This window comes from Sinohyriopsis cumingii, chromosome 16, assembly GCF_028554795.1.
Source record: "Sinohyriopsis cumingii isolate HCF-2022 chromosome 16, ASM2855479v2, whole genome shotgun sequence".
NCBI lineage: Eukaryota > Metazoa > Mollusca > Bivalvia > Unionida > Unionidae > Sinohyriopsis > Sinohyriopsis cumingii.
The window spans coordinates 72,028,486-72,044,524 of record NC_142976.1 but is presented as its reverse complement, the minus strand read 5'-3'; the positions used below and the strand labels follow the sequence as shown (position 1 = coordinate 72,044,524).

The 16,039-nt window shown below is 33.8% G+C and overlaps 1 protein-coding gene across 1 annotated transcript in view; it reads left to right on the top strand.

Annotated features, from left to right (window-relative positions):
• LOC149780760 (uncharacterized) overlaps window positions 1-15,688 on the top strand; it is an 86,441-nt gene extending 70,753 nt beyond the window's left edge. The window contains exon 19 of the mRNA XM_089936228.1: window positions 10,333-15,688. Coding sequence (XP_089792354.1) covers window positions 10,333-10,518 — 186 coding nt within the window. The 3' untranslated portion in view covers window positions 10,519-15,688. The remainder of the gene's footprint in view (window positions 1-10,332) is intronic.
• Window positions 15,689-16,039: the final 351 nt, after the last annotated feature.

Genomic DNA, 16,039 nt, shown 5'->3' with positions numbered 1-16,039 from the left:
TATAATTCATTCATTCATTCATTCATTCATTCTAGATTTTGTTTTCATTCATCACACTCATTGCCTTTAAAAAATGGAACTGGGTCTGTGGGTGTCTTAGAAGTGAGTCAAAATTATTTCAATTGGAATTCTCTTCTTGAGTACCCATTCTTTAGTGTTGTAAAGAGGAACAAATTCTAACCAAATGAAGAAATCTTTGGGGTTATTTTGCTGCAGGAAGGAGTCTGAAAATATCTCTCCCATCCCAATTATTATTGTATTGCCTGCAAAGCACAAGTGAGACATAGGCATTACTTTTCTGACAACCTTGATGTTTTTGGTGTCCATGTCAAGTTTTTATTATTATTTCAGTTTCTCTAAGACTGTTGCATACTCATTCTTAAAACTTGATTTACGTTTATTTTTTTGTGGAGGTAATACTTCTGGTTACAGGGAAAATGAGGTTACCATGAACTACTTTTGTTTGATACAAAAGGTTTTGGAACACCGCTATTGATCCTGGATTTTCACCCAATCAATCACCTACGTATCAGAAAGATTCAGAAGCCTTATGTCTTCTAAATTATAATCACCTTGTTGTGGATTAGATTTGTTCTTACCAGAAGTACATTAGATCTTTCATCATCATCATCATCATCATCATCATCATCTAGCCAGAAGCTACCTTGATCATTATCTTTATTTTTATAGTTTCTGCCTTCTTCTCCTTCTACTATATCAAGCACTACCACCTTCACCAATGCAACTGCCACAACCATCGTCACATTGGTAGAATATTTATAAAAATCCATAGTTGTCTCTGGGCAGTCAGCTTTGAAGATTTGGTTGGCACACACTTTTTTTCATTTTAGGATGTAAACTACTTCAGTTTCCCTCAAAATTGCTGTATTAAAAATTATTCAACTTTTTCATATGTATAGTTGGTCAAAATCGCACACAGTTCTAATAACTCGCCATCAGTCCATCTAATTAAAAGTACAAGTTGGAACATTTATCTATTTAAAATCAGAACTAGATGATAGTCAAACAATTTCCTTTTTTCACTGTGGTAACTACGATACAGATTATAAGTATCTGACACAAAAGGATTAGTGTGACTTTTTACCAGTAGCAATTGGCCAACACTCAGAAACTGAATTACATGGATATTTTTTGGGCACCCTCTTGTAAGGACAGCTTAATGATAAAATGTTTGTTGTTGGAAAACATATAAATTTCCATTTTAATTTTTAACATAATCCTTTTTTAATATTACTTTTGGTTGCCTGAATGGACTTTTGTATTCGGAGCAATAGTTGCCTGCCATGAATTGTTATTTGTCCTGAGCTTCATGAAATTGTGTATGTTTCTATCCCTTCATCATCATCAAATTGTTGTTCGTGTACAAAATGAACAGAATGGACACTGTTATCACCATTTTCACTGACACTTCACAAACAATTGCAAAGAAAGAGCATATGTACCTTTACTGTAAATGATTCGGATTTACAAAAAGCTAGAATATGTAGCACCTACTTTGGGTTCAGAGTGAGCTAGCAATAGCTGCCTTTATCACCACAGTGAAATAAACAACACTAATAAGGCAAGTGCTGCACAGTTGCAGATTACGGCCTGTTTTGAAACCTATGACAGTCACAGCTCTGAACAAGTAACTTGACTATGGGGAGACCCTGTGTAAATAGTACTTTCGTAGTCATTTGATTATGAGGAGACCCTATGTACGTACTTTGGTAGTCAAATGACTATGGGGAGACCCTGTGTATATAGTACTTTGGTAGTCAGTTGACCATGGGGAGACCCTATGTATGTACTTTGGTAGTCAATTGACTATGGGGAGACCCTATGTATATAATACTTTGGTAGTCAATTGACTATGGGGAGACCCTATGTATGTACTTTGGTAGTCAATTGACTATGGGGAGACCCTATGTATATAGTACTTTGGTAGTCAGTTGACTATGGGGAGACCCTATGTATGTACTTTGGTAGTCAATTGACTATGGGGAGACCCTATGTATATAGTACTTTGGTAGTCAGTTGACTATGGGGATACCCTATGTATGTAATACTTTGGTAGTCAATTTTTGACTTAATGGACAATAAATAAGCCATCCATGTGATCTGCTAGCCATCAGCTTTGAGTTTATTTTAGCTAGTTTTGGATACATCCTGCACCATTCAAGTCACTGTTGCCAGTATGCTATGGAATTTTCTGCTTTGTTGCCACAGAGAAAAGGGTTGCACTCAATCCCACATTATTGCAATACATAGAGTAGCTACTTGAAATCTGTTTGAGCTAGAAAAATTGTGTATTCCTACCCTTCCATCTTTAGCCACAAGCATTCCACATTTACAGTAATTCTTAAAATCACTTCACACTATTCAACAGCAGCCACAAGGACTGAGGACTACTTTTTTTCACAAAAAAACACATGAATGATATGCTTATTGATTTTCTTGGCCTGAGTAACTCATAATGTTCAAATATCAAAGTCTTTAAAAAATTAAATCACTGTTTAATTTGACAATTTTTTATATATTAGGGTACTCTAATCTCTGTTATCAGTAAAATGTCCTCACCTCATATAGTTTTATAATGTACCAATGAATGATACATAGCTGTTCATTTCTCAACAATCTGATATGGATAGCTGTATCATCTAGTAGCATTTTCTGATTTCATAATTCGACAGTTTGAAAGACTACTTCATTACATGAATCGGTTATAGGACTGTAAAAATGTGTATTTTTCAAATATGTATGCATAGTTTCAAAAATTTTTAAAGTGAGTGTGTTTTTGGTATGACTCAGCTGGGGTTTGAACCCACAACCTTCCATATCCAAGATGGATGCTCTAACCACTAGGCCACCAGAGCAGTTGTAAAGTAACAAAGTCAAAGAATCTTTCCAGCACTGTTGCATTTGAAAAAGTGAAATTGGAGTAAAGACCATAACCATGTTATATGGACTGAATACATGAAGCAAGTTTTAGCTTGGTTTCCCTGTAAAGTGCCATATCTAATTAGTATAACTTGCTTCAGGGCCACATTTCATGATATCAGCTATTTATGACTTTTTAAAAAATCAGTCTTTTTAACTTTTGTCCTGCTTATCCTGTGCATCGTCATAATCAAGATTATCATCATCATCATCAGCGATGTTTTTATTGTCCTTATCATCCAGTCAGGCTTATCAGTTGAAGAATAGATCTAATTAAACTACATTTTGTTCCCTGAAAGCTGTTCTGATGTATGTTACATGACCTGAAAACAGTGATGTGATATATTTTACATGACCTGAAAACAGTGTAGTGATGTGATATGTTACATGACCTGAAAACAGTGTTGTGATGTACGTTACATGACCTGAAAAGGTGTTGTGATTTATGTTACATGACCTGAAAACATTGCTATATGTTACTTGACCTGGAAACAGTGTTATGATAAATGTTACATAACCTGAAAATAGTGTTGTGATGTATGTAGGTACCCCAGCTAGCTGAGTGATCTAAAGCACTTGCCTTTACTCATCACTCCCATCTCATCTTTGTCTGCATGGGTTTGAGTCTTGGGCTTGACTTATGTGGGTATGTGAGAAAGCTTGTCAGTAGCTTCTGTGCATCAGAGGTTCTTTTTAGGGTTTTTTCAGGTTCTTCTCCACCAGTTATACTGGCCACCATGTATAGCCTATCCTATGCTGAAAAATGACATTAACCCCACAATAACAACAATAACTATAACGATATATGTTACATAACCTGAAAAACTGTGTTACCAGTATGATATATGTTACATAACCTGAAAACTGTGTTACCAGTATGATATATGTTACATAACCTAACTACAATGATACGTATGTCGCATTACCTTAATACAATGTTATGATAAATGTTACATGACTTGAAACAGTGTTATGGTATACATTACATGACCTGAAATTAGTGTTATGATGTATGTTACATGACTATAAAAAAAAATCATAATTTTATTTCATTTCATTTATGTTTTATGTGTTGTGTCCTTTCACCAAGCTGAGGAGAAATTTTAAGTCATATGCTGCTGTAGAACCTGTTTTGATCAATCACCTCTTCTGTCCAAAAATCAGTCCCTCAGGACAGGCGATCACCTCTTCTGTCCAAAAATCAGTCCCTCAGGACAGGTGGTCTCTCATGACAGGTCATAAAACTATATGATAAGTAAATTTATATTCTGAAAATCAGGTCTCTAAAGACATTGTTGTCTCATACCAGAGATCTTTAAAGACAGGTTAACTCCCGATTTACGCATATTCGAATTTACCCAAGTGTCGCGTTTACTCAGATTAATATAAACACAAAAGACAGAAATACACACCTAGACATGTGTAAATTCATGTATATACACAAATGTGTATCATGGGATCCAAAGCTGGAACTGCCATTTTTTTTACTGGGATGAAGATTCGGCTTCTCCTTGATGGATGGATTGAAGATTGTCCATTTTGTGTTTTTTGTGTGCATTTCTTACAATGTAAACAAACATACATATAAAAAAAAGTATTTTTTGGATGGCCTAATGAATAAAGTATTGGCTAAAAAAAGGTTTTATGTTGGTACCTTTGGTGTCAGAAATGTACCTTTGGTGTCAGAAATGTGACGTCTATGGACTGCAACCCCTCACTTTTCTAATCTTTCCTATGGGAAAATTCACAATAAGTCACACAAATTTGACATATGCGCAGTTTCTCAGGAATGCATTATATGCATAAATTGGAGGGGGAGAAGGTTACCGTACTATAGTTGCTTAAGTTACGCATTTACAATGTTTGAATTTCAGCCGGAGTTAAGGGGGATGGAGTCTGTAGCTCCTCATCATGTTGTAAGTGGTGCATCTCCTGTTTCTCCTCTAACCTTCTGGCTATATTAAACAGTACTCAGCCCAATGCTTCAATCCTTAGCATACTGCAACGATCTGACACAATATATAACTAAGCAAAATCCATCACATGCTAAATTTTGGCTTTGTAGGGATTATCTTTCAATTTATAATATTCAGATCTGATATATAATTTGATATATTCAGGTGGATTTTTTATCTTGCCTTCTTCACTTGTACATTAATATGGACAAGCTAAAACAAAAAACTTTAAATTGTTAGATATTAAATTTTTATTAATCACATCTACAATATCGTCCCCATTAAGTTGTTAGTGCCATGCAGAAAAAGAGATTCTTGGTAAAGCTGATGCAGTGGGATGAAACTGCATTCAGACTTGAATGCTAGATCACATAAACTGGCCATTTAATTTTAGAGGTGGGCAGGGGAGACAGGCTGGGAATATTTTACGGTAAAAGAACTTCTTGCTTCCATATAGCTTGAAAAGAACTCTTGCTCAGGCTTGTAGAAAAAGGAAGTAATTCTATCCATCGTATTAGTTTTTGTAAAAAGATCTATCTTGAGGTATAAATTTTTTTTATCCTTGTTTGGAACAAAAACTGCAGCCCTTCCCCTCATTAAATGGTTTTCCTTTAGAGAACTGTTAAATGATGACACACCTCCACTTGAAGATCCAAAGATTAGAGGACTGTCAAATGATGACACACCTCCACTTGATGATCCAAAAATTAGAGGACTGTCAAATGATGACACACCTCCACTTGAAGATCCAAAGATTAGAGGACTATCAAATGATGACACACCTTCACTTGAAGATCCAAAGATTAGAGGACTATCAAATGATGACACACCTCCACTTGAAGATCCAAAGATTAGAGGACTTTCAAATAATGACACAACTCCTCCTGAAGATCCAAAAATTGGAGGACTGTCAAATGATGACACACCTCCACTTGAAGATCCAAAGATTAGAGGGCTTTCAAATAATGACACACCTCCACTTGAAGATCCAAAGATTAGAGGACTTTCAAATGATGACACACCTCCACTTGAAGATCCAAAGATTAGAGGACTATCAAATGATGACACACCTCCACCTGAAGATCTAAAAATTAGAGGACTGTCAAATGATGACACACCTCCACTTGAAGATCCAAATATTAGAGGACTTTCAAATAATGACACACCTCCACTTGAAGATCCAAAAATTAAAGGACTATCAATGGGCTTTTAAATGAGATCATGATTAACTATACATATGATAATTCTCATGATTAGAAATAACTGTACAAATGACTATTCGGGGGCCCCAAGTGGTAGAGTGGTCTAAAGCGCTCACTGTTACAGATCGTTGCCATATCACCTCTATCTGTGTGGGTTTGAGTCTCGGGTTCGACCAATTTGGGTATGTGAGAAAGCTTGCCAGTAGCTTCTTGTGGGCTGGTGGTTCTTTCCCGGGTTCTTCCTCCACCATTTATACTGGCCGCCATGTATAGCCTATCTTGTGCTGCAGAATGGTGTTAAACCCTACAGCAACAATAACAACAACAACAAATGACTATTCTCATGATTAGAAATAACTGTACAAATGACAATTCTCATTATTAGAAATAACTGTACAAATGATAATTCTCATGATTAGAAATAACTACAAATGACAATTCTGATGCTTCGAAATAACTGTGCAAATTATAATTCTCATGATTAGAAATAACTAAACAAATGACAATTCTCATGATTAGAAATAATGTGCAAATCACAATTCTCATGATTAGAAATAACTACAAATTATAGTTCTCATGATTAGAAATAACTATACAAATGACAATTCTCACGATTAGAAATAACTATACAAATGACAATTCTCACGATTAGAAATAACTACAAATTATTAGTCTCATGATTAGAAATATCTACAAATTATAGTTCTCATGATTAGAAATAACTATACAAATGACAATTCTCACGATTAGAAATAACTACAAATTATTAGTCTCATGATTAGAAATATCTACAAATTATAGTTCTCATGATTAGAAATAACTATACAAATGAAAATTCTCATGATTAGAAATAACTATACAAATGATAATTCTCATGTTTAGAAATATACAAATGGCAATTCTCATGAATAGAAATAACTACAATTATAATTCTCATGATTAGAAATAACTGTACAAATGACAAATCTCATGAATAGAAATAATTGTACAAATGAAAATTGTCATAATTAGAAATAACTACAAATTATAATTCTCATTATTAGAAATAACTACAAATTATAATTCTCATGATTAGAAATAACTATACAAATGACAATTCTCATGATTAGAAATATCTACAAATTATAGTTCTCATGATTAGAAATAACTATACAAATGACAATTCTCACGATTAGAAATAACTATACAAATGACAATTCTCACGATTAGAAATAACTACAAATTATTAGTCTCATGATTAGAAATATCTACAAATTTTAGTTCTCATGATTAGAAATAACTATACAAATGACAATTCTCACGATTAGAAATAACTATACAAATGACAATTCTCACGATTAGAAATAACTACAAATTATTAGTCTCATGATTAGAAATATCTACAAATTATAGTTCTCATGATTAGAAATAACTATACAAATGACAATTCTCATGATTAGAAATAACTATACAAATGATAATTCTCATGTTTAGAAATATACAAATGGCAATTCTCATGAATAGAAATAACTACAATTATAATTCTCATGATTAGAAATAACTGTACAAATGACAAATCTCATGAATAGAAATAATTGTACAAATGAAAATTGTCATAATTAGAAATAACTACAAATTATAATTCTCATTATTAGAAATAACTACAAATTATAATTCTCATGATTAGAAATAACTATACAAATGACAGTTCTCATGATTAGAAATAACTATGCAAATGACAATTTTCATGATTAGAAATAACTGTAAATGACAATTCTCATGATTAAAAATAACTACAAATGACGATTCTCATTATTAGAAATAACCATACAAATGACAATTCTCATGATTAAAAATAACTATATTTTGATAATTCTCATGATTAGAAATAACTGTGCAAATGATAATTCTCATGATTAGAAATAACTGTACAAATGGCAATTCTCATGATTAGAAATAACTACAAATTATAATTCTCATGATTAGAAATAACTGTACAAATGATAATTCTCATGATTAGAAATAACTATAAATGATAATTCTCATGATTAGACATAACTTTACAAATGATAATTCTCATGATTAGAAATAACTGTACAAATGACAATTCTCATGATTAGAAAGAACTACAAATTATAAATCTAATGATTAGAAATAACTGTACAAATGATAATTCTCATGAGTAGAAATAACTATACAAATTATTAGTCTCATGATTAGAAATAGCTACAAATTATATTTCTCATGTTTAGAAATAATTATACAAATGATAATTCTCATGAGTAGAAATAACTATACAAATGATAATTCTCATGATTAGAAAAAACTACAAATGACAATTATCGTGATTAGAAATAACTACAAATGACAATTGTCATGATTAGAAATAACTACAAATGACAAGTCTCATGATTAGAAATAACTGTACAAATGACAGTTCTCATGATGAGAATAACTACAAATTATACTTCTCATGATTACAAATAACTGTACAAATGACAATTCTTGTGATTAGAAATAACTATAAATGATAATTCTCATGATTACAAATAACTATACAAATGATAATTCTCATGATTAGAAATAACTGTACAAGTGACAATTCTCATGATTAGAATATAACTACAAATGACAGTTCTCATGTTTAGAAATAAATACAAATGATAATTCTCATGATTAGAAATAGTACAGATAATAATTCTCATAAATCAAAATAATTTTAGGAATTATAATTATCATGATTAGAAATAACTGTACAAATGATAAATATCATGATTAGAAATACATGAAAAATAAACCGAATCCAGGATTTGTCCATATAATGTGTTAATATTGTGTAGTCAGTGGTAATGAAGTGAACATATTGTGTCAGTTATTAACCATTACCCTTCAACCAGCCCACTTATTCTCAGATGGGGGCCCTGAGTGGCCAAGTGGTCTGAAGCGCTCTCCGTTATGGATCACTGCCATCTCACCTCTTTCTGCATGGGTTTGAGTCTCAGATTCGGTCAATGTGGGTATGTGAGAAAGCTTGCCAGTAGCTTCTCGTGGGTTGGTGGTTCTTTCCTGGGTTTTTCCGGGTTCTTCCTCCAATATTAATACTGGCCGCCATGTATAGCCTATCATGTGCTAAAAAATGGCGTTAAACCCCACAACAACAACAACAACAATATTCTCAGATGAATAACATTCCTAAGAATTGATTATATTTGTATGACCTAGACTGTTGCGTTACATTTGCATTATTTAGCAAATGCTTTCATGTTTTCTGGCTACAGAATTCAGCATTTTACAAATAAATCAGAATTACTACATTTACCATCATATGTTAATTATAATATAACGGCTTATTGTATGTCCTTAGATTCAAAGAATTTACATTGATGCTATTCCATATTGGTAGGGCAACAGCAATGTTGGGTATCTATGTTTTAGCATCCTATAAATAAACATCTATACTGCTGTAGTTATACGTTTAAGCTGCATGCCTCTTAGTTTGCTTTCAAGCTTGTATTTTAGTAAGTTGTGATTTGCTTTCATTCAGCTTTACTGTTTGTCTAGTTGTTGTTTTTTTTGCATGCTGTCCAGTATTTAAATATTGATGTTTTGATTTTGCCTTGGTTATTTATTTGCATTTGTAGGCAGGTCTAATTTTGTATGGGTCTTTTATATTTCACTTACATAAATAGATCGTACTTTAACTACAAAAATAGCATATAACTCGTTCAGTTTTTTATGCACATGATTCTTAAAATTCATGAATTATTCAGATATATTTTCATTTATAATTGCTTATTTTGTTTTAAAAAATTTAAGTAATCAATGTGACAAATTTTTCTATTTTAATACTTGCTTCAAATATCATGCAATGTCTGTTCATTTATATTTTTTCAATTTTATTTTTTTTTAGTGATTTTTTCTTTAATTGCTAATTTCTTGGTTGAAATCATAAGCCAAAATCAAATAGATTTTTCCAATTATCTAGCAACACCGCTGCATTCCACTAATTCTTTCTTTTCACACATTGTTTATATGGAAATATTATTGGCCAGTAGGCTACTTCCCATATACCTGTGTTTGATCTTACTTTAGGTCTTTCTTTCATTTGCACGTGCATTTGTTTTTCAAGCATATTTTTGTTGTTTGTTCAATCTGCTGAACAAGTTTTATTTTATTTGCACTTCTATTTTATATTTATTTTAATGGCTGATACTTGCAGATTTTTAGTTTTTAATATTTTTTCTTTGTTCATGCAGGTTGACAAGACTCCACAGAAGTCCTCGTCTGGTCCTGGTACACCTCACAAAGTTGCCCCACAAAGAGACACCTCTTGTCCGGCGATATCACACAGAATTACCTCACAGAATCTGCCAAAGACCCCTTCTTCTTCCAGCAAACCATCAACTCCACAGCACAAATCCACCCCTGGGTGGAAGAAATGAGTCCATGATGCAGGATTTACATTTAGGCTTTTGGGACTTTGATGAGACCCACTTTGGGCTAGAAATAATAACTTATGAGGAAAGAATGTAGGAGTAACTTCGTAATTTCTGAGCAAGAACTTTTACTTCATGATAAACACTGTAAAACACTATGGAAGCTTGGTTGGAAGGGAAGGTTCCGATTCCAGTGAAGCTTGTGTATAAAGGACACTCAAGAGGTCAGAAATGAAAATAACAGGCTTCATAAGGATGTCCTTTGTACAAAGGTGTCTGTTAAGTCAGGTTTCACTGAACCTACTTTCTGCAATCATTTTCTGTTTGCTTTTCAGGCTCATTTGGACTATGTGTGCAGATTTCTTGTGAATTATAATGTACTGGACAGCTTTATAAGAGTAAGGTCCAGATAAACATTGGGTTTAAGGAGATGTGATAATTAATGTTGGGTCACAATACTGATTAAGGTTATTTTTACTGAACAGTTCTTTCTGCAATGTGGAATTTGCAGTCAAAATGTCACCCATTCAAACTTGCCAGTTCTACTATTTCTGCAAAACATTAACAACCAGAAATTCCTACCTTTCCTTTTTGTCATGAGATAGTCAAATGAATCTCTTATTTAGCCTATTGAATGGTAAGTGACATCAGCATTTGAGTCATTTGCCAAAAACTAAATTTTGCTTATCAGAAAGTTGGATAAAAATGTAATAAATTCATGCTATTAGTTTCAACCATATTTTGGAATTAAAAACTGCAACCTGGTTCAAGGAACATCTATGTTGAATTTTCGGTGTTATTTTATCACTGCTTCTAATATCTTATTTTAAAATAAAATGAAATAGAGGGAAGTTTACTTTCAATAAAATGGTGGGTTTTTATGTGCTAATTTTGTTTTTACTTTTGATATGTGTTGTTCTTTCATAAATAATAAACACTAACCTGCACTATTATAAGAGTTTACTTAGGTTACTAAATCAAGTAAAAACTAAAATAGGAAAAATTTACTACTTCCTTTTTACCAGCATTTGTGAACAATATACATAGCAGTTTGAAGAATGTATGTTATTCCATCAATCACTACAGCACAAATTATGACTTTACATACCTTTATTCTCGCATGCCCATTTTTTAAAATGAATTTTACAGATAATATAGTTCATGTGACATGTACTGTTGATTGATATAATTCATGTGACATGTACTGTTGACGATATAATTCATATGACATGTACTGCATTGATAATATAATTCATGTGATATGTTCTGTGATCATTGATAATATAATCCATGTGATATGTTCTTTGTTGATAAAAATATAATTCATGTGACATGTACTGTGTTGATAATATAATTTATGTTACATGTACTGTGTTAATATAATTCATGTGACATGTACTGTGTTGGTAATATAATTCATGTGATATGTACTGTGTTAATATAATTCATGTGACATGTACTGTGTTGATAATACAATTCATGTGACATGTACTGTGTTGATAATACAATTCATGTGACATGTACTGTGTCGATAATATAATCCATGTGATATGTTCTGTGTTAATTTAATTCATGTGACATGTACTGTGTTGATAATATAATTCATGTGACATGTACTATGATCTTTGATCACAGACTAAACTGACTGTTTTGCTGAATATTTATTAGCGGTTAGTCTTATAAATGGATCTTTGTTTGCATGATTAAATTTGCAAAAATTTCCAATTTTGAATTTTAAAAAAACTATTGTTTAATTTTTGTGATTTTGCAATTTTCCAGATATTTCATTCATTCCATTAAGTTAAAATTGTACAATTTGTGATAAGGTTGCAAAAAATTGCAAAAATTAAGCTACAAAGAAATTTCTTTATACATGGTAGCTTTGGCATGTGGGGTATTGTCTTGTATAGAATATGAAGTACTGTGTGATATGTTAAGTTATTTTATGTACTAAAAATCAAATTGTTTCATGTCATATTTGTATATAAAAAAATTCTTGCCATTACATTTTCATAATTTAAAATTATATGATATATAATTACTACTTGCAGTATTCTATATGTAATTCTATAACTGAAATTGACCGGAAATTTGCCAATTTTGAGAAAATTATGGCTTGCTATTTACATATTTATACCAAAAACAAATTCTCTTTACAGTAGGCAAATTCAAAACTGCTAACATGATACATATTTTGTAAATCCAAACAGTAAGTGTAGATATTTCTAATTTAAAGGGTTTACATGCAGGTTATTAGTAACTTTTTTATAGTTTAGGTAGTTGTTTTTTTGTATGATCGATTGAATTTCAGTCAAACCTGTCACCATAGGACAGCCATACGAAGAGGCAAAACTGGCCTTTGCACATGTGTGACCAATGTGCACAGGTTTGCCTTTAAAATTAGTTTTTGAGCAAATTCCATGAACCAGATATTATTATTATTATTATATTATTATTAATATTATTATTTCATTGTCAAGATTGTTTCATGTGTACTGTGCAACAAAATTTTTAATTACAGGTATATTGTTCCCACTCAGATTCCATACTATAAATTAAATCACCACTGCCTTAAAATATACACCTATATTAGTTTGCTCATGCATTAAAAACAATATCTGGATCAGGCAATTGCTCTATTTGCTGTCATCAAAGGACAGTCGGTTTAAGTGAGAAACCTGTGATGAATTGGAAATCAAAAGAAGCATTATATAGCTTTTCTTTGTGACACATGAACCAAAATTTCTCCTTCAAATACACTACCCAATCATGTTACGTTAAGATTCTTAGATTGCTACCTCGCAAATCAAGCTATACTAAAAGAAGAAAACATCTTGTCCTATTATAAATAGACAAAGGGCAGTAGCTCTTGCCCATTACCTACACTTGATACCACCAGGTGTCACCAGTTTTTAGCTTCACTGCTGTACAGATTACACATCATTCAGTTATCCTCCAACAATCCAGCCGTTTTTGTATCCCTATGGGACCATCCAATGTTCATTTTGGATTTATTGTGTGAATTTATCGATCTACTGCATGTTGTATGCATTATTTTACAATTTCTGCCAATTTTTGTGTGATTTTGACACATTTCGAGACTTTTTTTTAAAGACCACCATCCCACCACGCTATTGTTGATCTTATACAAGGTCATTCTGAGTCAGCGTACCTTTGGCTGTGTTCGCGTACTCCATCCATTATGGAGCTTTTCTTGGCAAAACTCTGAAGTGCTGTTTGATATTTATGCTTAGTTTATTCATATTTCATGCTGTTTTCATAAAATTATGGTTTAATTATTAACTAAGCATTGTGCATAAGTTCATAACAGGACCATGGACACTTTCACTGCTGTGTTAGTTACGACAGCGTTTTAGTGACTTAGTCATTTCAATACGTTACTAGTTTCTGCTTTAATTTGTGTTTTTGTGTCGTTTCTGCAGATGTCAATTTAAATGATTTATATGCAACTTCAGAGTATGGAATTCTACCATGACTCTTGTTTTGATTATAATATGTCTACACTTTTATGATATGCAGCGTCTATAATATGTAGTTGGTGGAAGTCGCAGTTTCTGTTTTAGGTAATTAGTCATTTGCCAGTTTATGCTAGTTGATAGTTAGCCACATACTAATCTACTAATCTATGCTTTGTTTTCTCTTCTTGTATTGTTCAGGAGGATTGTTTACTATACACATGGAATGCACATTCCAAGCGATTGTCCTTTTAGCTATGAAGATAAGGAAAGATGGACTAAGTCAAGGAAGACAACCAATGGTTCATTGTTGGCGATACTGATTCATTGTGGAGTATTCCCCAATTTTAGGCAGTCCACAAGTCCCTCCACATGTCTGAGCATGGCCTTAGGGCCTGAAAGTCAGGGCACATGGGGTTCATGCCAGATTCATTGGATCCAACTCTTAATACTGCTGTACCATTACTGGCCATCCCGACATCACATGTCCAGCCAACACCAGCAGTCCAGCTGTACTAGCATATACCATCAGATCCCACTTGGCCACCTTTTTATGCACCCCTTACAGATGCCATTGCTGACAAAGTTGCACCCTTGATCAAGCCTGTTGCCGGACTTCACTAATGTCAGTGGATGTGGAAGCTAGGGTTAGCGGCCTGTGCACATCATTCTCCTCAAAATGAAAGCTTTCATCAAGGCCTTTCACTTCTGGAAAGATCAACTCTCAGGCAAAATGATTGTCATTATGTCTGACAACTTGGTAGTGATGAACTATCTCCTCCACTGGGGGTGGGTGGGCACCAAATTACCTCACCTGTGTGTCCTGATTTGGCAGTTTCTACATTGGTGCGACAGTCTCCATATCAACATATAAGTCAGAAACATTCCCAGCAGACCTGATGTCTTGGCCAACACTCTATCCAGGAGAGGTCAAGACCTTTACACAAAATGGTCTCTCAACCCATTGGTCTTCACTCAGATCTGCACACTTTGGGGACCAGGATGATCGACCACTTTGCGATGAGGTGGAATGACAAGTTACCCACCTTAGTCTCTCCATTTCCAGACCCAAAAGCCTGAGCTGTGCATTCGCTGTCAGTCAGTTTGGAGGGGTTGTGGGCCTTTGCCTACCCTCTCACAGTCCTGATACCAGAAGTATTCCAGAAGTTACGGGATCAGAATTGCAAGATGATTCTTATTGTCCCTCTCAGGTGGGACAGGTCCTGGGTCACCGATCTACTTGATTTGGTGATAGATCTACCCAGGAAGATCCCGGCCAACCTGAATCTTCTTATGCAACCACGGTCAAGGATGTTCTATCCCTGTCCAGACCATCTTCTGCACACATGGCTCTTACCAGGACAACCATGCAAGACAAACAATTTAAACCTTTGATCATGGAGTGAAACTTCAGAGCAAGAAGACCCTTCACTCTAAAGGTTTATAAAGGGAAGTGGCGCATGTTTTAGGGACTGATGCCAGATCCATCACATCATCCCTTTGAGTGCCTCAATCATCAACTGGTCAATTTTTCTCTGGCTCTTTGAGGAAAAACAGTTGGCCCCCATCACTATCAAAGGCTACCATTCTATGATATTGGACACATTCTGATATCATGGCAGATATGACATTGGGCATGATTAAGACCTTGCAGATTTTTTTTGCCAGTTTTGATCTCAATCGACTGAAATCCCTAACACTGTTTCCCAAGTGGAATCTGTCCTGGGTTCTAACATGGCTCAACCCAGGTAAGTTTGAGCATCTTAGCCAACATTTCACTAAAGTCACTATCATACAAGACATGTTTCCTGACTGCTTTAGCTTCTGCATGCAGGGTAAGATAGCTGTCTTCAGTTCATATCAAATGGTTCAGTGACATAACCAGGTTTTGTAGCAAAAACTGGTTACCATCCATCGGTAACCAAATAGTCGTCATTTGCTCCCTCTCTTCCATAGACAAGTCGAGAGCAGTAGCCATGCAAGATCCTGTCTGTGCTCTCAAGCACTACTTGAAACGTACAGAGACATGTCATGGCACACACAAATGCCTC